The sequence below is a fragment of the Semicossyphus pulcher genome, unplaced genomic scaffold, assembly GCF_022749685.1.
Source record: "Semicossyphus pulcher isolate SPU_LCO1_2020_fin unplaced genomic scaffold, fSemPul1.0.p SCAF_2, whole genome shotgun sequence".
Classification (NCBI taxonomy): domain Eukaryota; kingdom Metazoa; phylum Chordata; class Actinopteri; order Labriformes; family Labridae; genus Semicossyphus; species Semicossyphus pulcher.
The window spans coordinates 6,270,001-6,295,254 of NW_027211693.1; the positions used below are offsets into that span (position 1 = coordinate 6,270,001).

General features: G+C 40.8%; 2 protein-coding genes across 3 annotated transcripts in view; one reads left to right on the plus strand and one right to left on the minus strand.

Annotated features, from left to right (window-relative positions):
• pde6a (phosphodiesterase 6A, cGMP-specific, rod, alpha) overlaps window positions 1-9,077 on the plus strand; it is a 30,454-nt gene extending 21,377 nt beyond the window's left edge. Inside the window, exons 16-23 of one of the 2 annotated variants that reach the window (XM_069669987.1) lie at window positions 116-203; window positions 689-789; window positions 1,284-1,391; window positions 1,478-1,541; window positions 4,080-4,154; window positions 8,335-8,418; window positions 8,587-8,759; window positions 9,032-9,077. In XM_069669987.1, the coding sequence (XP_069526088.1) occupies window positions 116-203; window positions 689-789; window positions 1,284-1,391; window positions 1,478-1,541; window positions 4,080-4,154; window positions 8,335-8,418; window positions 8,587-8,759; window positions 9,032-9,077 (739 nt within the window). The remainder of the gene's footprint in view (window positions 1-115; window positions 204-688; window positions 790-1,283; window positions 1,392-1,477; window positions 1,542-4,079; window positions 4,155-8,334; window positions 8,419-8,586; window positions 8,760-9,031) is intronic. The other variant, XM_069669988.1, reaches the window with a different exon arrangement.
• A 13,291-nt stretch (window positions 9,078-22,368) lies between these two features.
• ppargc1b (peroxisome proliferator-activated receptor gamma, coactivator 1 beta) overlaps window positions 22,369-25,254 on the minus strand; it is a 90,458-nt gene continuing 87,572 nt past the window's right edge. Inside the window, exons 9-12 of the mRNA XM_069669971.1 lie at window positions 25,095-25,152; window positions 24,661-24,779; window positions 24,024-24,151; window positions 22,369-23,445 (exon numbers count right to left, since the gene is read on the minus strand). Of these exons, the coding sequence (XP_069526072.1) occupies window positions 23,354-23,445; window positions 24,024-24,151; window positions 24,661-24,779; window positions 25,095-25,152 (397 nt within the window). The 3' untranslated portion in view covers window positions 22,369-23,353. The remainder of the gene's footprint in view (window positions 23,446-24,023; window positions 24,152-24,660; window positions 24,780-25,094; window positions 25,153-25,254) is intronic.

Here is a 25,254-nt window from a genome sequence, read left to right on the forward strand (position 1 = left end):
GCCGCCATTAGCCGCGGACACAGCAGGCCAGGCCCACCCTGGGTTTAACATGCATGATTTATCACAGTGGAACCTCCCTAACATGGTGTGTGTGTGTGCGTGTGTGGGTTTCCAGGTCTGGTAATCCTCTGGCGAAACTTCACGGCTCCTCCATCTTGGAAAGACACCATCTGGAGTTTGGAAAGACACTGCTGAGAGATGAAGTATGCTGCTGTCACACACACACACGCATGCACGCACACACACATGCGTACAGGTGTGGGCAATAAATAAAAAGAGCAAAATCTCGCCCCAGTCTTAGCTAGCCTCCTTTTAATTTGCGTCTGTAACTCAGTCAGAAAAAGAAGAATTGATATTAAAATGATGATTTTTTTGCCCGTCATTCAGCATTTCCCATGAGTCTTTGCTTTTATTGCTGGTGCTGCATTTGTTAAATAATATTTTACCCTCGACTACAGCAGCACATACCCATTTATCTTTTCCATTTCATCAGTTTTGTCTCATAATTTCTTTTTCATGTTGAAGTGTTTGTTTGGGTTGACTCTTTCTCTGTATGTGTGGCAATTTTTGGATGTTGTGCGGCAATGATGGCGATCAGCCAGCCTCCTCCAACACTGTGTCCTGTACCTTCTTAAGCTGCTGGTGATTATTGTTCTTTTGAAGTGTTTGTTTTCCTCTTGTGTTTCAGTCACTGAACATTTATCAGAATCTGAACCGCCGTCAGCACGACCTCGTCATCCACCTCATGGACATCGCCATTATCGCCACTGACCTGGCTCTCTACTTCAAGTCAGTCCAACATGAACAATTATTGATGAAACATATTGTAACCCAATTCTGCAGATACAATACTTTACTGTTTTAGATCATTTCTATTCAGCAATTTAAGAAAGAAAAAATATATTTATTTAGACACCTTCCACATAATTATTAGAATAATAATAGCAGTGAGTATCAAACACTCCCAACAACGATACAAAGTAATCTGTGAGGAAAAGACAGCACAAAAACTAAGAGGATACAAAATGAGTTACATGCAGGACATGAATGCATACGGATGAAGAGAGAAAGTAGGACAGAGGAGCTCAGTGCATCATGGGAAGTCCCTCTGCAGTCTAAGCCTTGGCAGCATAACTAAAGGCTCTGCCTCCCATACTACTTTTGGAGATTCTAGGTACCACAAGTGCAATGTTGAAGTTGGGTTACAGGGAAATAAAGACTCTTTAAGATATAAGGTAAAGAGAGATAAAACGTGGGTGCTGGAGCTCTGTGTTTGTGTGCAGGAAGAGGACGATGTTCCAGAAGATTGTGGACCAGTCCAAGACCTACGAGAACTGGAACGACTGGACCAAGTACATGATGCTGGAGACCACGCGTAAAGAGATCGTCATGTAGGCACGCACACATCAACGCACAAAGGAGGTTACCACCAGAGACATGCAGGCAAACAGATCTCAGTGTTGTTTTGTGTTTCTAGGGCCATGATGATGACTGCATGTGACCTGTCTGCCATCGCAAAACCATGGGAGGTTCAGAGCAAGGTACACACCTGTGTGGTCTCTATGCACGGTCCTTTTAGTACTTCACAGTGGTAGTTGCAAAATGGCACTCCAGCTGTTCACAGTAATAAGACACGCACACACTCTGTGAGAGGGGAACCAATGATAAAGTGGGCAGAGAAAGACATTTTGTCAGCGCTGCCATTTCTCTCAGCAGCGTTCAGCAGTGATTCCTGACGGCCTCATGCATCAAAAGCTGCTTGTTGCTTTTCATTCCCCTCATCACCGCCTGGCAGGCTCAGCGTTATATTTCAGTAAAGTATGTAATAGACACATCGCCATAAAGCCTTCACATACAGGCGTGTCAATATAAACAGGAAGCGTCTACGGCTGTTGGAAAGCCGCTGCTGGAAGGTCATTCTTTACCTTTATTTGTCTGCAACTGACTGACACATATGCTCACTTCACATTCCTATACGCACGTAAAAACTCATATAGACTCATAGCAATTGCATCAACATAGAACCCATAATAAACCAGTAATAGTAATTTAAAGTACAGCTCGTTGGGTCCTGGCGAAGCGCTGAATGCAACGTCTGTTCACTGAATTCAAATGTAAAGAAAATATTGCGTTGCTTTATGGACAATGTTTCCCAGCCTGGGGGAAGCAACCCCTTGAGGACTGCCTGAATAAATCAAAAAAGTTGGGTATTTAACAGATAATATTGCTATTTTTGTTAAAGTGATAATTTCAAAGATCTCAGTTTTGTTGTCTTTGGCGGCTCCTGTGGTGATAAACGGTAATTGCGTGATAACACGTCCCAGATATCCAGACAGTGTTGCATGTGTGACGTCCACGGTTGGCTCCGGTTGTAACTCTTTATTTTCCGCGCTGACGGTCGCTTTCCTTCTTAAACTGTTTGCCTTCATCTGAGCGTCGAATTTGTTTCGAGACCGGAAAAGCAGCCGCTAAGCTCCGCCTACCCTCTCTGGCAGACCAACCACTGCTGGGTGATGGAAAACGCGTCACTAACTGGGCACGGCTTGTGATTTTTTCCGTGAATGTCACTCCAGACACCCAGTCTGTAATACTGCACAGTCTTTCATCCGTGGGCCATCGGCGGCTCAATCACCGTTGTGTTTCCTCAGATCGTGCCTTAACAGACATTTATTTAGATATACATTTTTGAGATTATTACCTCAACACAAGACAACAGAGATCAACTGTGTAGCCACGTTTCATGTCGAGAACACATGAAGTAGATTCATGATTTCAACATGCTGCGACATTAACCCTTGCTCGCACTAAACCTGGTAATCTCTCTTCTCGATCTTCTTCTTGCTGACCCTTGATTGCAACATACAGAGTTACATGTATCACTACTACTCTCTTCTCCTTTATCCTCCACCACATCACCTACATCCTATGTTGGGCTTCCTCAAGAAATGCTGTGAGATTTTGCAATAGCTTGGCTTAAACCAGCTTGAAAACAAAGTCTGATACAGAACATCCCATCATATCCACGCTTCTTTTAATTGTTAAGAAAACAAGTTGACGTCAGAACAGTCCTGTTACTCTTCCTGCGTTGCACAACTGTTGCTAATTAGGATAGCCCTCTGTTTATTTTTTGGAAGACCGTTTTTTTTTCTTGCTTGGATTCACCTTTATGTGCACCTGGTGAGTCAGCTCTACATCCCACACACTCTGTCAGAGTATCTATCTACCGCAGCGGCCTCCCTCCTGCGAATAGTGCTCTAAAAGTAGTTTGATGACTAACTCGTCCTTTTAAAGGTGAATTCCACCCTGAATACAGTGGTAACATATTGTAGCTGTCATATAAAACTCTACAGACTCCCGTTCTTTTCATTTTTATGTGCAGATTCTTCAAACCAGAATTCATTTAACCAGAACGGGTCTTTGTTAAATGAGTCCATACTTTGTGATTTAAGTTGATAAGATGCTTGGATTCCTACATAACAAAATGTACTCAGATCATATTGATGATAAGCAGCCGTTTCTTAGATGAAGGAGGGACAAAAGCTGGAGCTGCTTCATTTTTTGAAAGATATTCCACTGACATTTTTATGACACATTTTATTTTACTCAGTTCTGCTTCCCACGCACACAGAATATCTGCCTATAGACGAGCTGCAGCAGCCTCGTGGCAATTGTTCCCCCTAAAACATGCTGGATGACTAACTCTTTCTAAAATGAGGTTTCTACCCTGAAAGCAGAATTCACATATTATTCATCACATCTCACGTTGCTCCATTTTAGGTTTGTGAGGGCAGACAAAACAGGCTTTCATCCCATCAAAACACGAAGCCTGAAACTGCCTTTTGCTCTGCGAATAAGACTCTCATTTATGCGGCATTGTAAAAGCTTTAGAGGAGGATTTAAACGAAACATAAGGAAAGATTTCCCGCTTGAGAAAATGGAAATTGTGCTTGTATCTTGAAGGAGAATTTCACCAGAATAACTAGTGTTGAAATGATTTGTCTCAGACTCAAAACAACAGAGGACCCTAATGTTTGTACACGGGATTTGTTTTGTCAACAACTTTTTTTCTCCACCTCTAGGTGGCGCTGTCTGTAGCTGCAGAGTTCTGGGAGCAGGGAGACCTGGAGAGGACAGTCCTGGAGCAACAACCCATTGTAAGGACACAGAGTGATGCTTAGGAGAGATGCTCACTGAAGGATTGATGCAGCCTCCATCCATCCCTCTAAACCTTTTGACATAGCCTGGAGCAACACTAAACCTCCTCCAGCTCCAACTGTGCTACAGGACTTTTATAGTTGACCTCTGACCTTAAAAAAAGAGGATTTCCCCTTTGAGAATCAATAAAGAATTTCTACTACATGGTGCAGTGGTTAGCGCTGTCGCCTCACAGCTAGAAGCTTCCTGGTTCTGTGTGGAGTTTGCATGTTCTACCTGTGCATGCTCGGGTTCCCTCCGGGTACTCCGGCTTCCTCCCACAGTCCAAAGACATGCTCGTTAGGTTCATTGGCGACTCTAAAGTTGGCGTGTAAGGTTGGAGTGTGAGCGTCAAAGGTTGTGTGTCTCTATGTGTCCGCCCTGTAATTGGCTGGCGATCAGTCCAGGGTGTGCCCTGTCTCTCGCTCAATGACAGCTGCCCCCATGTGACCCTGAGTGGGATCAACAGTTTAGATAATGGATGGATGGATGGATGGATGGGTTATTGCAAGATGTAGGATAAAACATCTAAAGTGTTCATTACAACAATCTTTACTAAAATCTGCAGCATATTTGACCTCTTATAAATCTGATACAGCATTATGATCCTGTCTGAACGCTGCTTGAGATTTATTTTTCCAACCAAAACTTGCTACACAACTAAAGGCAGATTTCTGACTTTACTTCTTTTCTTAGTTTGAAATATCCAAAGACATTTCCTTGCATCATCAGACCAATTGGCAAATGTGAGGTCATTGTATTTTCAATTTGTAAGGGGCGTTATTAACGGATTACCTAAATGCTACAGGACTAGTAAATGTGATGCGATGTAGTGGTAGGCTGCTAGGCTAGGTAGCAAGTTCCATTATCCAAATAATATGGCTCGTATTTAACATAATACACAGATGCTTGGCATGACATGATTTAGTAGCCAAAACTGTTTATAAGTAACATATAACATATACCCCTTTCCCACCTAAATTTAGCGCGTTGACACAGGTTTGTTTTTTTTGTCTGACGTCACAAACATGAGGGAGACAGGGTCAGTAAATAGTGAAGATGTTACGGTGGTTAGGTCTTTATTGTATCTATTACTCATTCAGTCTGTTTATCAAAATCGGCACCGACAAATTTGGAACGATGTTCGAGCGCTGCTCGGACGGAGACAGGCGGGATTTGTAGCTGAGATGACGAAGAGTCGCAGAAGTTACAGACGGAGCATAGCATCGCACCAGAAAGGGATTAGCGTGTCAACATGGGTTTTGTGCTCCCATCAATGGTGATCAGAGCCGAGGCGATAACGGGTCTGAATGACGATTGTAGCCATTCCCACTAAGCAAAAAAGCCGGGTGTTAGCGGGTTTTTTGACCAGTGGGAAAACGGCTATAGACATTTTTTTTCAATACTGACATGATGGTTAATACAGAATGTTTCTCCCAAATGACACTCAAGCTGGTTGGAATACTTTATTAAATGTTTAATACGGAAGCCCTAAGTGAACAAGCATCCATACATTTTATTTATTGTTTTCCCATGATAACTAACTAACTTATTATTTATGGTTGTTTTCTCGAGATCTCAACTTATTTATCTGATTGTCTCGAGATAACGACGCTGCACCATCGTAACGTCAGATGATCATAACTCGTATCCGCAGAGTTGTAAAAGCACAAAACAAACATAGAAACAGGCTTAACTTACCTCATTAGTGTGCGCACTGGCAGCACGGCATGTCCTTGTTTGTAACATCACAGTGACCAGCCTGTTGTTTTGTTCTTTTATGATTTTATTAGAATGTTTTAAATACATTTAAATAACTTTTAAAAACCTACAGTTTAAACCAAAGGAGGCAGGTTTAACTTCCTGCAATCTGCAAAAAAAAAACATTTTTTTCTGCTCAATGTCTCCGTGTAAACTTTCCGATTCCTTTTTATACCAGTTTGCGCCAGGAAGCTAAAGTTTGAGAGGAGGAGAGCGAGGATTTGGTGGGTGGACAGGAATGATGGGAATTAAGGCAGGACAAGTCTCTCCTTAGGGCTTCAATTTAGGATGGAGAGCAGGAAGGACATGATGAGAGAGAGAGAGAGGGAGAACAGGAGACAGAACCGCAGCAGGAAGACAAAATGAAAAGACAGATTTAGTTCCCTGTAGCGGCGGTGTGGAGCGATGTACAGCCCATTATGTGGAGCACTGATACAGAAAGAGCGGGCACTGTGGCCCTAACCCAGCCGACCGTACCCTCCCCTGGCTCTCTCTCCCCCATTCTGCCTCTGTGTCCCTCTCCCCTCGCTCTGTTTCAAGCCCTCCTGTCCTTGAGACACTTGAAGTGCGAGAAGCACCGTCCCACTCGCTCTCAGCTCACGCTGCTCTGGATTTAATAGCATCTGTGTCAGCAGGGAGAACTTTTCTTTTTGATCAGTTTGTTTTCCCAGCAGTCGATTCTGTGACTCACTGCCAGGTCTTTTTTTTCTCTCGTCAGACCACAGAGGTGGCGACACTTGAACAGTTTTATCAGGAAATGTAGGTGGGCAATTTCTCCAGCAATTACAGCTGTTAGAATGTTCTCACAGCTCTGACAGGTTTCTGTGTGCTGCCATGTGCAGCAGGGACAGTGTGCTGGTGGTTTCTCAGGTGAATCTGATTCAGCTTCATATGTTTGTTCCATCTTTAGTTCCTCATATATTTGCCTTTTCTTCACAAGCATGCAGAGCTCATACAAAAGAAAGAGATGCTTGTGTATAAAGAGCGCTCACTCCCTGCTACTTTTAGGAGATCTTTTTTGTTCTTCGGTTCCGATTGGACCCCTCAAACAGTTGAATGTTTTATAATACAAACTGTTTGAATGAAAAGTTTCTCAGTCGGTGAGCAGGGAGCGTTGTTATTGTAATGTAGCAAAGATATTTGTATTTATTTTTTATTGAATAGATCAACATTTACATTCTTTAACATTGACAAGAACATAAGCATTAAGTCATCATACTGAGGTACAGAAAACATAACAGGACATAATGCATAGGAATATAGTAAAATAAATCAATCAAAATATATACAATATAAATCAATAAGTTTAGAGAAAGATAGGCAATAAATGTATAGACAATTCAAATCATAAACTTAAGAGAAAGGTAGGCAAACACATTAAAGTTCCTGTAGCATACTAACTGTATGAGCACATTTCTTTTTAATCATTTGGATAGACTCAAAGTATTTCTTAAATTCAATTCTGAAAGGTACAAACGATGAGCGAGACCTCAAGAACTTCGCTTTATGGATGTGAATTCTTCCCAGTAAAATAACTAAGTTGACAGTTTGCTGAACTTTGTGGTTTTCATTGTATAAATGTAGCAAAGATATGAGAAGTGGGTGTAGCCATTGTGACGTCATCTGTTGTGAAGGCTTGAGTTTGGCATTCTGCCATCGCATATCGTATCGATTGTTTTGGAGCCAGTAAGACCATACTTCGATGACAGGGTTGATATGCATTGCTACACCTCTATGCTGGTTGCCAGGTCGCCTTGATAGTGACTTGTCGATCACAGACAGCCACAAAGTGTAGCCTGATTTATTGTCTTACTTTAAATGGGGACCATAATTTACAGGACGAACATCGTAATGTTTTGAAGAAGACTTGAAACTAGCAATTAAGATCATTAACTCATTAGGGAAGTGGTGTCATTGGAGTATTGGAGTAGCCCCCTGCTGGCCATTAGAAAGAATGCAGGTTTAAAGACATTCTGAGTTGACTTTGCTTTTGAAACCCAGATGCTGCATCCAATTCTTAAACAGTCTGTTCACTGTAGCTAATTTAGCTAACTAGCTAACTTTAACACCAAATTGTATTGAATTAGTTTTAATGGTTGGGCTGTTAGATTGGTTCACATTATATTATTCAGGTGTTACGTCCTCCAGAATTGAGTGTTTCAGCTGAACAGGGAAATGGTGTAAAAATAAAAGCCATTTTTGTGATTGATTAAACTACAAAAAATAGTGATATATTAAATATGATACCATGATATGTTTTGATTTTAGTGAATTGCTTAAAACTTGATAAATAGAATGAAATGCAAGAGTTTAGCAGACGAGTTGACGACCTGATGAGTTTGTTTTAAACACTGTTCTTGTTCTCTCTCTCTCCTCCAGCCGATGATGGACCGAAACAAAGCAGACGACCTGCCGAAGCTGCAGTGTGGTTTCATCGACTTTGTTTGCACTTTTGTGTACAAGGTCAGACATCACAGCACTCAGACGCACAGAAAGATTCACTGCTAATTCCCATTTAACCTGAAAGAAACAGTTTAAGTTTCAGATGTGCTGCTAATCCACTTTGTTGGCACGTTTGTTTGTGATACATTTCTGATTTGATTTGACTCGTCCTCCACTGCGGCTCCCCAGGAGTTCAGTCGTTTCCATGTGGAGATCACCCCCATGCTGGACCGGCTGCTGAACAACAGGAAGGAGTGGAGCGCCCTGAAGGAGGTGCACGAAGCCAAAATGGCTGCTCTCGAGGAGGGCAAGAAAGCTAAGGAGGAGGAAGCTCAGAAAGCCGCAGCAGCCAGACAAGGTAAGAAACATGAACACACACACACACACACACACACACACACACACACAAACAACGCCTTACTCTGTCTGTTTCATGTGGGACGTAAATGCCTCTGAGCCTAAACAGTCCATGTGCCAAGTTTGAGGTAAATTTGAGTGCAAAATTTATGCTAAAGCTGCTGCTGGGTAAATTCAGACATACAGGTGTAGTAACTGTAAAGTTTTGCACACGTTTTTCACTTTCTGTTTTCTCTTCTTTCCTTCCTTCCTTTGTTCTTGTCTTCCTTCCACCTGCTGCGCTAGCGGCCCAGTCACAGTCAAAGACTTGTATTGTCAGCTAGAGATGCTACAACATTACCAGTTTACTTGCTACAACCTTGTGGTCCAGCACGGCGAAAGATCTCTCACCTGAAAGATCCAGTTTACTGAGAAAACATCAACACTGGTTCTACGGCTGCGTCTTAAGTTATCTCTCTCCTCAACTGTTTTCTGTTCTACTTTCCTTCTGCACTGCTCCTCCCTCTCCGTCCTTTGATACTGTGTTACTCAATAGATGCACTTGACTTGATGATGTTTGTTGGAAGCTCATTAATCCACAGTTTAAGAATAACCTACCAAAAACCAGTTAATGCAGCAAGCTACATATGCTATCTGAAATCAAACCAGGAGGACAAACAAAAAGGACACATGCAATGTTTTTGCATTGAAAAAAGAGTTCCCTATGTATGCAGCATAACCATTCACACCTCTTTAGTTCTTTAGAGAATCTTTAGAGAACTTAATCTGCTTAAACCATCAGTTTGTCCTTTAAGAAACATGAATGTCTCCTAATTAAACCTTTATATTTGAGATGACCCATACACGTAAGTACATGCTCGAGGATAATTTTTAGTGAGCTAAAATAATTTCTGACTTTGAATCAGAAAGAGAATTTGTTGGAGCTTCCAGTGGGTCACATCGGGATGAGACTAACGACATGTCTGTCAGTCTGAAGTTGAACCACTGACTGAAAAAGTTGAAAAACTTTTCTTGATCAGGCAAATTAATGTTCATTGTTGCATTAGGTGTCAATAAAATGAAATAAAGTATCAAAGAGACAATCGACTGGCTCCATGGTGGCTCTGATAGTTCGGTATTTTGAGGTATAGGCTGTGCTGTGCTGTGTTATATGCTGTGATTTTGTAGACGTGGATCCTTCATGACGCAGTTTTATAAACCAACACAAAAAGGAAAAAGCAGCAACCCTGACGAATAACTTTCCACACCCAGCATGCAACAATTATTTTGTGTTTTGAGGCATTAGCTTTGTTAACTACATTCAGTCGAATGGTCAGAATTTGTATATTTGTAATGCAAACAACATTGCCTGTTTGCTGATGGTTTCAGGCAGGTTTTTTTTGCTCGTCTGTAACGAAACGCGTTACAATGTTGTTGATTTGAGTATACGGTATCATGTTCCACATGTACAGTAATTTGAAGCAAATTAATATAGATTAAAATAAAATTCTGTGTACTTATTTTTCACCCCCAACACTCAGCTGGTTTCTTTGTTACTGTAGTTAAAAATGATAACACGCTGCTGAGATCAGTAAAAGTTTAGTACAGTTTTGCACTGATTTACTCTGAAGTCTGTCTGTGTTCTTACTGAGCTGTGTGTTTCTGTTTAGTGTAGTGTTAGAGTTTTAGTGTTTGCTGTGTAATGTTTAACTCTAAAAATGATTCTGAACTAGTTTCTTTTGTCTCGGTATGGGCTGCCGTTAAAAGTCAACGAGCTGAATCATCAGTGGAGAAGACCCTGAGTCGACTCGCATTTTGTTGAATCTCTGCACTCATGTGTCGTGTTTGCTCTAAAATGAGAAGCTGAATTAGCTACAGAGGTCTCCTCATCTCCAAAACAAACTGACCCTGTGATTAAAACCTGTAAAAACACTGCATTGAGTTGTTTTATGGTAAAAACCAGTTTTTCTCCAATGAACTTTGGTGACCACAGAGATCTCCTCCTGCCCAAAACAAACAGACCCTGTAATTCAAACCTGGTTTTAACGTTGAATAAAGCAGCTCACTCGCTGGCTGAAATCCTTCATCCACTTGAATGACATAGTTCTACTAACAAAGTAGTCAGCTGAAAATGTTTGATAGCTGGCGTCTATGGAAAACTCTGATAAACGAGTCTTACAGATAAAACATGACACTTATGTAGGCTGATATTGCCCTAATCTAGTCAGATGTTGTGAATTATACACCTGGCGAGCAGTGCTGGTGTGTTTGTGTGCACAGTGTGTGTGTACATGTTTATATAATATAGAGTAATATCTAAAATATACATCTGCTCCCTGCCTTTTGCATCCACATCCATTTCTGAGTGGTTCCATTGTTCTGCATACAAAAGAAATGTATTTCAGCATTAAACACCCCCTATAATAAGTCTGTGTATGTATAAACATTGTTTCTACACAGACAGCAGATTTGAACGCACTCCTCTCAGCATTTCGTTTCTAAGACACAGAGTCTGTAAACTTTCTCTGCATGCTTGTTGAACTCTTGCCGCACTTTCATTGAATTCCCGAGAGAATCTGTTTGGAAAAGTTTTGCACTCTTCTCAACCATGAGGGTTTACAACCCAGCAAGCATTTGACTGACAGCAGCGTGCAGGAGCTGGCCAAGTGTTGTGCCAAAATGTATTTACCCCAAAAATAGGAACCCCCACTGGTCTGGGATGTATTTGCTGCAAAGTTAAGCCAGAGAAAATGCTTTTTATCTGAAAACTTTTTACTGATTCTGGAAGAAGGGAGTCCGAGTTAAACATTTTCACAGTTTATTTATGACAATAAAAATTCCCTCAGCACAGATTACAAAAGAGATCTAACAATTGTAGGGACAGCATTGTATTCACCATATTTCAACATGCACGACGTTGTGCTGTAACCTTCATATCTGCAAACCTTTTTGTATCCGGCTCAGTTTAAACCTCGGCACTTAGAGGGTATTTGCTCGAAGCTCACCCTGAAGACAAAGTAAGGGCAAACTATCTACAGAATTCTGGGGGAAACAAACAGATTGTTAGGGTAAAAGCATGCAGAAGCTCAAAGCAAACATTGAAGGATAAAATTGAAACTGCTCTGGGAGCTGCTTTGAACGTAAGTCAGAGAAACATTGATCCTCTTCTTTAACAAAGGAGAGAACTGTCTGCTGCACCGATGCTGCAATGCTGCAGGAAACATGCATACAAGACGACTTGCACAACAGCTGACAAGGTATGAATATCTGCCATCTGTGCTATCCATTTGCCTGTATTTGTGTCTGCACACAGTTAATTTTCCCACCTAGAGCCATACATAATACTCTTACAAAACACAACATGACGCCAGAGTGTGGTAATGAAAATAGATCGCTACTGGAGCCACAACAGGGGGGCAGGACATGAGCTAAATTCATCATCGCCCCTCCCTCCCTGCCTCTCACGCTGTAGTAATTTAATAATAGCATGGATACATAATCCTAGTGTGTCGTCACTGGTGTATGACGTAAGTCTCCATGACGTAAAGGGCTTGCTGGGAGCTCAAAGGATTGCCGTATATGGCTGTGGTGATCAGCGGAGCTCGCAAAGCTCGACTGTGACGCAGGACTAACCCGTGACTGCAGAGTGAGAGGGAGAGAAGCAGCTGCAGTGCAACCAGTGAGCCTACAGGAAGAGAGCTTTAGCCTCATTGTAGCAGCAGATCGGGGGCAGTCGTGACTGCAGAGCCTCAAGCCTGCGAGCCACAGCCGAGAGAGCGATGCAGGACTATTTATAGGACGGCGATGCATGGGTCGGCTGCAGTTTCTAAGCAGAACAAGTCACTTGACTGCTTTGCTCAGGCTTTTTTTTTTTTGCACCAGCAATGCACTTTCATCAGCATTTTATGATGCAGGGATGAATGTATTGTAGTAAGTGTGAAGGTGATTCTCTGATGACACACAAATAACCTCACATTTTGACAGTGGATCACCTGCGTCTCTGGTTGTCATGAGAGGGCAAGCACAGATATAACCAGGGCTGAAAATAAAGAGAGTATTTCCAGCACGAGTTTTTTGATTAGTTTGTTTTGTAATCTTTTAACATCCAGTTTTTATTTTTGCTTAGGTCATTTTAACGTTATGAAACCGACTCAATTAAATACTGACTGCCTCTACATGACCTACAAAAGCAAACCGGACCATCAGTTACAAGTTTGGCTATTTATATATAATAACTATAATGCCACCTATGAAGGAATCCTTACCTTTAATGTCACCTCCGGGTCGGGGTCCAACAAAGTGATTTACAGCACGCAGACGATAAAACCTTTGTTTTGACCTTTGTGTCTTTGTGCTCCATCCTCACATCCTGCGCCAGCCGAAGAGCGTCATAACTTTGACATGAAACTGCTTTATCAGGTGTCTTTACCTGTTTCCCTGACTGGCTCTGTTTGTTTCAGAAGGAGGAGACCTCTGTGGATAATTCGGCTAGGGAACAGTGAGTTTCAAAATGACCCATCAGTGTCCAGTGTGTCAGCCATGCCATTCCTCTGACATTGCTCTGTGTACAATGACGCAGATAAGAAACTAAAGCACAGAGATTCCACTGAAAGTAAATGAGTCAAATCGCTGCCTCTTCGACTAAATTATTGACTCTTAGGCAGCGCTAAATTCTACATTGCAGAAAGCCTAAAAGGTGTATACATAAATGCCAAAACATAATCAGTTTGCTGTAGATCAACAACTGGATTATTCAGCTTCTCTCTTCAGATGCTCCAGTGACTCTTCAATGTAGAGAGAAGAACCACAAACAGTCTGAAAACAGGAAACACAGCACCCGTTATTTTGATGACAACAGGGTTTTTAAGTAACTCACAATCACAAAAGGACACAGTGATGTTTCTTTTTCGTCATTTCTGTTCTCAACTTTAGTGCACGCCATGACAAATCATTTCAGTTGCAGCAGGTGTGATGTGTGTGGCTGCTTGGATCAGCGAGTCTCATGAGGACAGTTAAGAGGCTTATCCAACAACTCGAGCAATGTGCAGGATCTTTTCAGAAACCAACAGTATCACAAACTGCACTCCGTGAATGTGCCTGCATCTGTTCGGTGATATAACAACAAATACTGCTGTACTGAGGAGCAGTTGTTCTCCATCTCAGAGTTAAAAGCCCCTGAAGAGTCAGTATGTTCTTGGGCTTATATATAGGTGAGAAAATATTCCTTAATTGCAGGAATATTTATATTTTAAACCTCATCTTAACTCGGTTGGATTTTAATATTTAAGACAAATATAAATATAGCAACACTAAAATTAAAACAAGTACAAGGAAGACAATGAAAAGCATGAAAATACGGCAGAAAGCTCCAAGCTATTGGTATAAGAAAAAACAGAGGTCTTTGGTTGTATGTCATGCTTTAGTGCAGATGTGTCACACAGGGGTCAGCATGCGCTGACTGTATGTTATCAGTGTGCTGCATGAGGTGACCTCTGACCTGATGAAGCTTGCTGCAGTGCGCCATGTTTGAGCTCAGTTGGCTTAAACACAAATCTTTTTAGGTTGGATTCATGGCAGTGGTTCATTTAGTTTTGAGTAAAAATCTTTCTCCGGTTTCTGTCCAAATGATTCACATCGTTTCAAACATGAAGGCGTATCAGATAGTTAGAGAAATGTATCTGCTGAGAAAAGTTGTCTGGTGCACATTATTGCCCAGAATAACTACAATCTGTAATAAAATGTATCTGTATCTTTATCTGACCTGGAACATAATATTCAAATGCAGCATTCTGTTCATATAGCACTCAGTCAATGTAAAGGCACTGCTATGACGCGGCATGTTTAGTACCTTAGTGATCACTTTCATTAAGTTTAAAATAAGGCCAACTTTATTCCAAAATTGTCCGACTTGTGCACAACCAATAACCTGAACAATCAGCTGGTCTTCCAAGATCAGATTCACAAGATCAACGTGTTGATTCCTGGCTCTTCTAAAACTTTGAGCAGCTCCACAGTCTGATTTCCCACCCGGCTGCTTAAAAAGATCCATCATAAACTCCAATGAGCTTGTTTTAATTTGTAGTATTATGGGCTGAAACTGTACTTTTGCCTGGGACTCTGCTGTGCTGCTGAACAGACTGGCCATTGTCTGGATCCTCAAGCCATCTGCTGCACCATATTTTTTATTTCTTCTTCTAACTCTCGGTTCATCTGTCTTGTTTGAATAAACTCCAGTGGAATTGTCAATGGACAAAATCAGCTGGAAACTAAAAGGATTGCCAAATCGACAGCACTGGCGACATGCTCGAACAAGTCGGCGCTTTTGGCCAGACAGAAAGGCAGACTTGTAGATATAAAAACGTACAGTGCGTAGCCGTCTTATTGTTGTACTTTTATTAAAATTTCATGGACAAATTAACAATCTGTGTCTGAGGCATTACATGTAACCATTGCAAGAGGGAAAGAAGGAAGAAAAGCTCAAAAGGTCACACAAAATTCACCCAGACACAGACTGAGTCGTGTAATTCTAAAAATGACAAAACTTTATTTAAAAACAAACATGTGGGGCCAGGACCACTAAACTGAGGTGGCCAGCAGTGTCTTGTCCTGGTGTTCCTGTCACAGTTAAGCTGAAGCTCACGGGGATGATGCTGTGTGTCTAATAACTCTGCACTGCACTGCAGAGCAGCTCTGTTTGCTGCAGTCACGACTGCCCCACAGAAACAACCAAACAGAGGACAGCAGGGCAGGAAATGGCTGACAGGAGGATTTCTAATCGCCTGCTTTCTCCTCTGGCTTCGGCGGCACAGTTAATCACCAAAGTTAAAAGGTTAATGCTTTAATAACGGCTGTTTTAACCAAAGAAAAGTTATACATTAATTATGTTATACCAGTCTCACTGTAGTCAGAAGTTGTTAATGTTAATATTAGACACTTAGTTGTGAGTGTATTAAGGTCACCTGTCTACAACTAAAGCATTTTGGGAAAACTGCCTTGCATGTCCAACCTTAGTGAAGGTTATAATGCTCAGTTTTAGCGTAAACTCAACTTTATTCAGTCATTTTGGAAGCTGAATGGAACTACACTGACAGGTGGTTTAGTAGAAACAGTGTCTTGGATGGGTGTAGAGCTACAACGAGTTATCAATTTCAATCACTCACTCACTCAATATTTATTTGTATAGTGCTGAATCAGTTATCTCAAGACACTTTACAAACAGAGCGGGTAGACTGTGCTCTTTCTCATATTATTTAGAGACAGACTCAACATGAATCACCATGAGCAGCACTTAGCTACATTCGGCACATTGGCAGAAAACTTCCTTTAAGCAGGCAGAAACCTCGAGCACAACCAGACTCATGTTGAACAGACATCTGCAGAGACGGGACGGGCCACAAGTGGGACAGAGGGTGTTCTGTATGCCTGTCTCTATCCTGCATCTCCAACAACAACATGTGGTGGTTTTAATCGACTATTCAATCAGTGGAAAATGTATTTCTTACAATTTTCAATTTATTGTTCAAAAAAGTCAAACAGTTCCTTGGGTTGGTTCCTTACAGGATTGAAAAGTAGAGTTAAACTTTTTTTTAAACCATTCTTTCTTGGACAAATGTACTTGAGGTCAGAGAGCACCACAACCCGAAGGACAAATCTGCATATTGCACACTGCTATGTCTCACATGGCTGACAGAGAGCGCAGCCAACATTGCATTTTGTGTAATTGTCCTGTCAGATTGAAAGCATCATTTTTTTTCAAAATAAACAAGTTAACTGTAAAAAAAAAAAAGACTCTATACATGACCGATTTTGTCTTACTTATTTGGTTGTGAGATCTGTGAATTAGTCCATCTTAGCTGTTCTGTATCTTTCTCTGGACTCTGTGTTTAAAATGTTTCTATGGCCTGTGTTGCTATAATGCTCTAACATGAGGCACCATCTGTCTGAAACCCTTCATATCGTACCATCCATGAAATTGTGTTTACTCATATTTTTGTATTAAGTCCTTTCCTTGTGCCCTCTCAAGGGCCATTTTTGCTTCATGCCATGTTGAATATTATTGATATTCAGCCTGGTACATTTAGACGTTCCCCTGCAGCCACGGTGAAACCCAGCTGTTTCCATGTGTTTTTACTGGTGTGGGAGCGACAGGACACCGGAGAGCATCAATACAGCCGTGCTGGTATAGTGGTGTCCCGAGCACAGACATCATCAGTGCAGTCACTGACATGTGAATCACAGTTTAGCCAGGCGGAAAATTGCCAGCAGCCTGTTAATGGGATGCTGTTTAACCAGGGGAAGACTAGAAAGAGGGAGTGTCCATGATTGTAGCGCTTTATGAAGCCGAACCTCTCCACAGCATGGATAGACACACACTAGGCACACAATACATGCAGTAATGTGTATGTCCAGTTATATCGCATAATACAATAATGATGTTTGTTACTGATGCCAGTGAAAGAATGATTTGTGTGCAGTGGCAAGGACTACAAATATAAACTAAGAAAACACAAGCAAACACTGATAATGCAGCAGATGTATTTGTCTTAAATCACCAGCTTCACAGAGAGAATGCTGTTCATTAGGGTTTTATTTTTTGGAGGCAAATCAATGAATATATGTACTTTATACAGTATATGAGGAGCACATCTCTACAGTTTCATAATGTAAACAATCTCTGAAGAGAAATGTATTCAGTTTAAAAGGAAGCCATAGTCTTCTGTTTTAAACTATTTACATGAATTAAAATATAATTTATAACATCAGATACTTCCGCTTCTATGAAACTAGATTTTAACAATTCAAAAATACTGAAATGCCTTTGTCTCCATTCTCAAGACATATGAAATCACACAAAACGGAGAAAATAACACCATTTAAAGACATCCAAACTAAGTGGCGTATAAATAAAAAAAAAAGAGAAGAAACGCAAAATAAAACCAACATATGTAAAAATATAAAATCTCACTAGCAGTATTTACCTTTTTTGTTTTTACCAAAAACTAAGTTAAAAAAGAAACAAATCATTTATGTGAATTTGATAGTCATTAGATGTAAATAGACAATAAAATCAATAGTAATGAAAAACAACAAAAACAATGTATGCCCTTTATGTCAAAATATTTTCTTCCACCAAAAAAAACACCCACTCACATTAAGCAGATTTTGACAGTTTGCAGTCCCTACTAAGTGCCTATTTGACATCACTGTTGCCATCAAGTTTGACAGATTACCCATTAGATTCTGTGTATTGTACAACTGTTGATGTTGAAATGTGACAACCATTTTGCAGATCAAACACGGATGTGGAACTTGAAACCAGAATCAGGTCAGTATTGCAAGCACTCCTGTCCTGGTAGGGGCTAAACTGATGGTGCAGCTAGCTGACAGATACATTGTTTTCTGAACTAAAGAAACAGGAAGTGACATAAAAAAAAGACAAAGACTTGTTTGTAGTGGGCCATGGTATTGGAAACACGACATTTATAAAACTGAATATGACGTGGCTGTTGAAAACATTGATTTTTCTTACGAGCCACACTCTTTATTGTTTAGGTTTTATTTTTTGGTCAACTCGCCTATCAAGTTTTATGGTTTTCTTGCCATTTTCCATTTTCTGAAATGAAGAGTGGAAAGAAAGGTATTGCATTCTGACAGGGGTAATTCCCTTTGGAAGGTTTTTTTTTTTTTACTATTTTTTTTTTATTTGGATTCATTGTCCGTCGACCTAGGATCTAGACCAAGCGGACAGCGGTATTATTATGCTGAAATGTGTCAACGTGTTCTCAAAACACTGAGGAGAATGGTCAACATCAAAGTTTTCTATAAGAAAGTATATAATCATCTAGATATCTACACAAACACACAAATATATATTCATATATATGTATATACCTTTTTATAATATGGCTATTGAAAAAAGTTTTAATTACGTCAGTAATTATTTAATAATAAACCACATTGGATTGGAAAGGAGTTGAAACAGTAATATTAAAAGCTAGTGGTAGCTTTGTTTTCCCCCCGATTGAGTTTTAAGGCTTGCCATGATGAAAAATGGGGTTTTGATGTCGTTCACCTCCAAACAATAGAGGAACCCTCACAGGCACAGCAATAGCAACGGTAGAAATCCCATCACATGCTGCACTCTAAACTTAATAATTCAATAACTATGGTCATCAGAAAGAAACAAAATTGCATCACTTCACATGGATTTGAAGATAAATGTCCTCTCCCACCCTCCACCCGTTTCATTTCTATTTCAATGTTAAACTCTTTGTACTTCTCTGATCCACTTTTATCTGGTGAAGAACGACGTATGCTTTTTGTAGATGCAGTTTCACAAATCAGGCTGCTAAACGCACAGAACAGTTACACCTGTAAGCTACAGTATTTGGACCGTTGCACCATTCTGTAACTTGTATTTGATTGGAGTTTATTTCGAATGCTTCCTGTTGGTGCAGCAGTGAAGCTGGGATTTCTACAGTTTCTATCTCATCTCCATCAACTAGTCTGAAACTTAACCTCCGTCAAACCGGCGACAATATTTTTTCTGTTCCCCCGCTTCCATACGTCTTTACCTGTCATACATGTAGAGTTAAAAGCTGTTATTGTCGTACAAGTAAGTGTCCAATGCAGTTCTGAACCTGTGCACCATCAAAATGTGGTAATAACATAGTTACACAACAGCTTCCTTTCCATGAGAAGAGAATATTGTGAAGATATTTCACTACTTGGGACGTTATTTGTGCAAGAGTATATTAGTACCATTTGTTTTGTATACGTGTTATGTGTTTACGACGCGACTGACCACATTCTTCCTGTAGTTTGTTTTTTTTCTGTCTAACAGCAGTCTACATACAGTTCAGTAGCATATTGAATCCGCAGCTCAAAGATTGCCCGTGTTGTAGTTCAACAACCAACCACACGCTGTACATTATTACCTCAGTTTTTTTTCGGAAAGGCTGTCTTAAAGATAAGATTATTATGTATTGCATTTCAAATTGCTTTTTAAGAAAACAGAAGAAAAAAAAACCATTAAAAAATATTTCATAAACAGCAAAGAAATAGAACCTTCTAGTGTGATAGTCTAAAGGGATACTTGGATCTTTTTTGTCTTTCTTTTACAACAGTGTTGGACTTTGTGTGAAGTCATTACAACTCAATTTTTTCCCTTAATTTCCTCCCTGTACTGAACAAACATGAACTCATCTGAACAAAACTGACCTGACCATCTCCTGACTGATTAGCAATCAACTGTGACCCGCCACCTTTAAAAAAACACACAATACAATTTATGTTTACAACGAGGCATAGTGCTATATACACATTTTATATTCATATATTATAATATATTCTTTTTTTAATATGTAAACCAGCACATTCTCTCACTTTTTAGTAGTATACATACTAAGCACAAATACTCATTCAGTTGTTCACAATTAGTTTAGTTTAAATTTCTACGCTTTTTTCCTTTTTTTTTTTAAGTTGACACCTTGTTTCTCAATCAGTATGTATATCACTAAATTGTTTTAGTTAGTTTTGGACATCAGTGAGCCTGGAGAAGGTGCATCCCCTCTTGGCCACTTCACTTGCTGTTATATATATTTTTTTTTTAAACACTGAATAAGGCGCCTTTGTACTTAGTGTGCGTTCCTAATAAAGTCAAAGGAGAATCGAGTGATGTAAACATTCAATTTTTTGTGTGTGTTACCAAGGAGTTGATTAGATAGAGAGGGGGTAAAGAGGGGTCTGTTAAAAAGCTGGGAGTATACCAGGGTTTGGGCAAGGCCTTAAAACAAGGCTTGGAACCCACCGAGACATAACGCGATAGAGTTAAAGTTAGAGAAAGAGTCGGGCTGCGTTTTATTGAAATTCTCGGGCAAGGAGAGGAGGAACAGAGAAATCAGTGGGAATGGCTTGTCCCTGAAGAATTAAAGGAAACAAGGGCAAGGGGAGAAGCTTGGGAATCTTCCCCTCCAAGCGCACTCAAGGACCAACCAACCACTAAGCCACTGTTCAACCCCTACCGTCCCATCCTAACCAACCTGCAAGCGTCAGCAGTGTCCGACTCAAACACGAGACAAAGACAAAACACTCAAGTTACACAAGGACACAAGAAACGGTCGAGACTCCAATAAACGGACACGCTTAAAACCGTTATGAGGCAAGCGAAGGAAAGAGTTCTAGAAAGACAGAGATTATTCCCCTCACATGGGGCTTAGTGGTAGAGTCGCAGCATAAAAAAAATCAACACAAATCCCCAATCTACCCAAAACCGCCCGTCAATTGGGGAAACCCTCACACAGAGAACATTTCTGACACAAAACCAAGACAGAGAGACCTTTAAAGAGAGCAGGGGAGAGCATCCAGTAGAGCAAGGAAATAAATGGATAGGGGGAGCAGGGATGGATGGGTGTGAGGTAGAGATGCTCAGCTGATACAGTACCTCCCAGACGAGAAATTAGGTTCTCGGCTGAAACTTTTCGTTATTTTCAAGCCCATCCCTTGCTCCTTCCCTGGCTGTGTTGTCGGTGGCGATGTGGTGCCACTGGATTGGCAGGCTTGGAAGCTCTCTCCCTTTTCATGGCGGCTGCTACTGGCTGCGTCAGGATTGTAAAATAGGCGCTACCCGAACTGCACTTCATGCCATTATCGGTCAAACGCAGTCAAGCTTATGACTAAGCAAGTCTACCTTTTAAAGCACCAGAAAGCTCCACAATCTTTGGGCAAGCAGAAATGGGGAAAACACAATGATTACATTCAGATTTCTTGAATACATTCCATTTGAACCGAACAGATTCTTTACCTCTCAACAATGGCAATATTGAATGGTGGGTTATAGGGAGAAAATTGGTCTTGTTCTCCTTAGTACTTTGAAACCCAACATCAAGATGACCCAACGTTAAGCTCTAAGGTCACCAGGAAAAAGGTTCCTCGAAAATCCAAAGAGCTGAGTTTCATTTGAAATGCTTTCCCCTGTAATGAAGGAAATAACTGAAAGAAGATTGGACTGGGATGGTCTGGACAAAGTGCAGATGTGATGAATTCATATTGAGTTCATTACTGAAAGCCAACTTTATTTCCCCATTTAAGTCCTGCTTGCTGCAGTCTGAATGTAAACAGAAACAGTTGCATTGGCTATGGCATTCGGGGGTGTCTTCAGGCTGCAGCCTGTATTGGACACATGTTCAGTGGGACCCTATCAAAGATGCATCAAGACCCCTGTAGATGTGGAAAATATTTACCTTAAATCAACAAATGTACATTTTTTAAACCCTGGTAACCCTGGAATAAATTCGACCCAAGCCAATTTGTCGTACGCCAAGAGCAAGTGACTGACTGAATCCATGTGAGCGCCAAAGAACTCGATCACAGAGTCAGACAACAATGGTCCTCTAAATTTTGGTTGGGAACTATTTCTTGGATTAATATTTGGCAAACCAAATACAAACTAAAGAAATTTATTTTTTCCACCCTCGGACTTATTAAAACACAGATTTTTTTGCCACAGTTGAAACGTCACCCCTCACAGTTATGTTACGGGGATCTTGACAAATACGATGGAACTCACTGGGATCTTATTTTAGCTTGTTTTGAGACCAGTTCACAACATGTGCAAAATGTAAGATGAGTTCTTTATCTATAAGTGCTCTTGCTTGCATGAGTTGAAAAGTCAAATCTGAGGTAAAATGTTTCCCAGGAACTAGTCGGGGTCTTAATGTATTAAATAAACGACTACCAAACAAGCCTGCAGCAGCCAGTAGCAGAGGCCAAAATAGTCAGCATGGCAGAGTTAGAGATTAGAGTCAAAAGGGGGGAAGTGGAGGACAGCGGAGACATTTACCTCCTTACAGTGCATAGATCAAATCAAGGAAGCACTACAATTACAAAAAAGAAAAAAACATGATTTTTTTCTTCTTCATTTTAGATTTGTAAACTTTATCAGTCATCAAATGATTACGTTAAATGTTTTTTTAATATATATTCTTTGTCCATAACGCACACACAATAGATTTTAAAATTGATAACATCCACAATTTTTCGCTAAAACAAAGCAGGTTTTTTTTTTTTTCTGGTTATACAACTGCACAACTTCGAGGTGAACATAGCTTGCAGGTTCACCACCCGTAACCGGAAAGAGGGAGATTTTTCTTTTTTTACAAAACAAACAGAACAAAGAACACGCACACGCAGAAACGCACACCACAACGACCAACGCAACGCAGGAATAGCAAGGATTTGCTACAGATGTCTCTCACGCCCCCTCTTCCAAGGCGGGGCAATGATGTCACCAACACATACAGCTTTGTTATTGTTGTTCAGCACAGTATCGTTATTGTTTGTAGTTGTACCATTGCTGTTGAAAGTCCAATTTCCTCCATTGTCTCGTAACTCCTCCGAGCGCCCAGTAGCTTCCTCGTGTTTAAGCAGTATCCTCCGGTGAAAGAAACTTAAAAAATCAACAAGGTCCTTATCGTTACTTTATTCCAATGGTAAAAATGTAAACATTTTGCGAGGTTGCCTTGCATGGAGGTACTGAGAGGCCTGTCTGAGGGCAGAGCCGAGTAGTCGGAGGGGTGTGGCTGCAGTTTACTAAGGCTGGCCAGTCAGGGGAACTGTGCTGTCAGCGGTGCAGGGACTTCTGGGCCTCCTTCAGCAGAGTGTCAAAGTCCAGTGCATCGTACTTGCTCTTGACGGGGCCCGGACCTGCCTCATCTACAAGACAGAAAAAGTATATGTAACAAGTTAAAGTAAAATTCTTTCTTGAGTCTTTCTTGAGAACAATTTGCTTAGAGATCATTTCGAGTTCAGTTTGGTTTGTCAGAAATTTTGCAGCATTCTCCAACTGCAAACCATTTGACTAATCTACTACAGCAGAAACAAAAGAAACTACTACTTAAAGTAGCTGCTGCAAACCCAGTCATCGGTCACTACATCAGCCAGGTTCCACCACAATCACCAAACATATGATCATCAAATTGCTTCTACTCTCAATTCTTTGGCGGCTCTTTGGTAAATGGAAAGCAACGTCTCCACTTTATCCCCAAAGGAAAAGTTTCTCTCTGATTTTTTGGACGACGGAAGCTTTGAACTGAAGATTTCTGGACAGATTAGTTCAGGTTTTATTCAAGTTTCAAAAACAAGCTCAAAAAGTCTTATCTTTCTTTGCCACTAGAGCCGGGTGTTTACATGGCATCAAATATTGTTGATGGTTTAGTCTCTGGTGGCAGTGTGTATTGATACTGCAACTGATATTAGATACCAAAGCTGCTATTCATTGTTAACAGACTTACCGAGATCGATGTAGCGTTTTCTTGTCAGCCTCCTTAGACCGGCAGGTCCATTCTGAAAAACTGTCTCCCTTTCTCTTCGGTGTCTTTGAGCCCCTTGCTGGCGGATCTTTATCACCCCACAGCGCTCCCTTAAACCACACAGGCAGAGAGACAGAGACGTGCATTAATATGACAGTTTGCTTTTTAGGAGATGAACAAGGTACATACCTGCGTCAGTAGAGAGGAACGAGGCTGAATCAACCCTATTCATCCTCTCATTCAATGTTTATTTGATGAATTGAAAATATAATTGGATTGAAAGGGTCCAACACAATTCTTCTGCTGTGTTTATTACATCTCAATATGTTTTCCCACAGGGTGCCTGATTCCTTCAGGGAAGTTGAGATAGAAATTTCTGATGACTGGCTGTTTACAATTCATGAACCACCATCTCAATCTAGTTTGAACTGACATTGCAGCAACACATGACTACAATACTTCCATCCTGTAAGCGCTGGATTAAAAAATGTTGAATAAACCTGCATACCTACAACCTATATTACATACACTGCAACCTACAGTTCAAAAACTGGTTCACTGTATCTCAAAGTTAGAAAGAATCCAGTACAGCTTGAGATATCTGGATCAGGACACTTACTCGTTGCAAATGATGACTTTGCAGTCCTCTGCTTTGCCGAAAACCTGGAAGCGTTTCCTCAGCATGTTCTGGGTCACGCTGTTTGGCAGGTTGTGGATGTAAAACACCTGGCAGTTGTCCTGGCAACAGGGAAACCATGGCAACAGTAAGGACAAAGGACAATACAGAATACAGATAGATGAGGAACTGAAGCAGAAAGGCTGAGTGTAGGGCCTCGTCCTGAGGCTCAACACTTCAGACCCCATTTACATGCAGTTCAATTTTCTGATCTCTTAGCTGCAGTTTGCCTCTGATTATACATTATGTGCAACACTTGGAGGTTCTGGAGCATAAGCAATATCCTTAGGGATGTGTTTTATAGTCTGGAAAAAGTGTCTTCAGTACAACAGTATTGCGGTATGCAGAAGACTGAAGAGCTTGAATGTTCTCTGTACCTCGTCAGACTTGGCTTTGTTCCTCTGCTTGTCGTCAGGACAGATCTCCGAGTTCTCACTTAAAGAGGACGAGGAAGGAAGGGGAGAGAGAGAGAGAGAGAGGATAATAAATGAGATAAGGACGGACACAAGGTGAAGCTGAAATGTCAGACATGAGGAA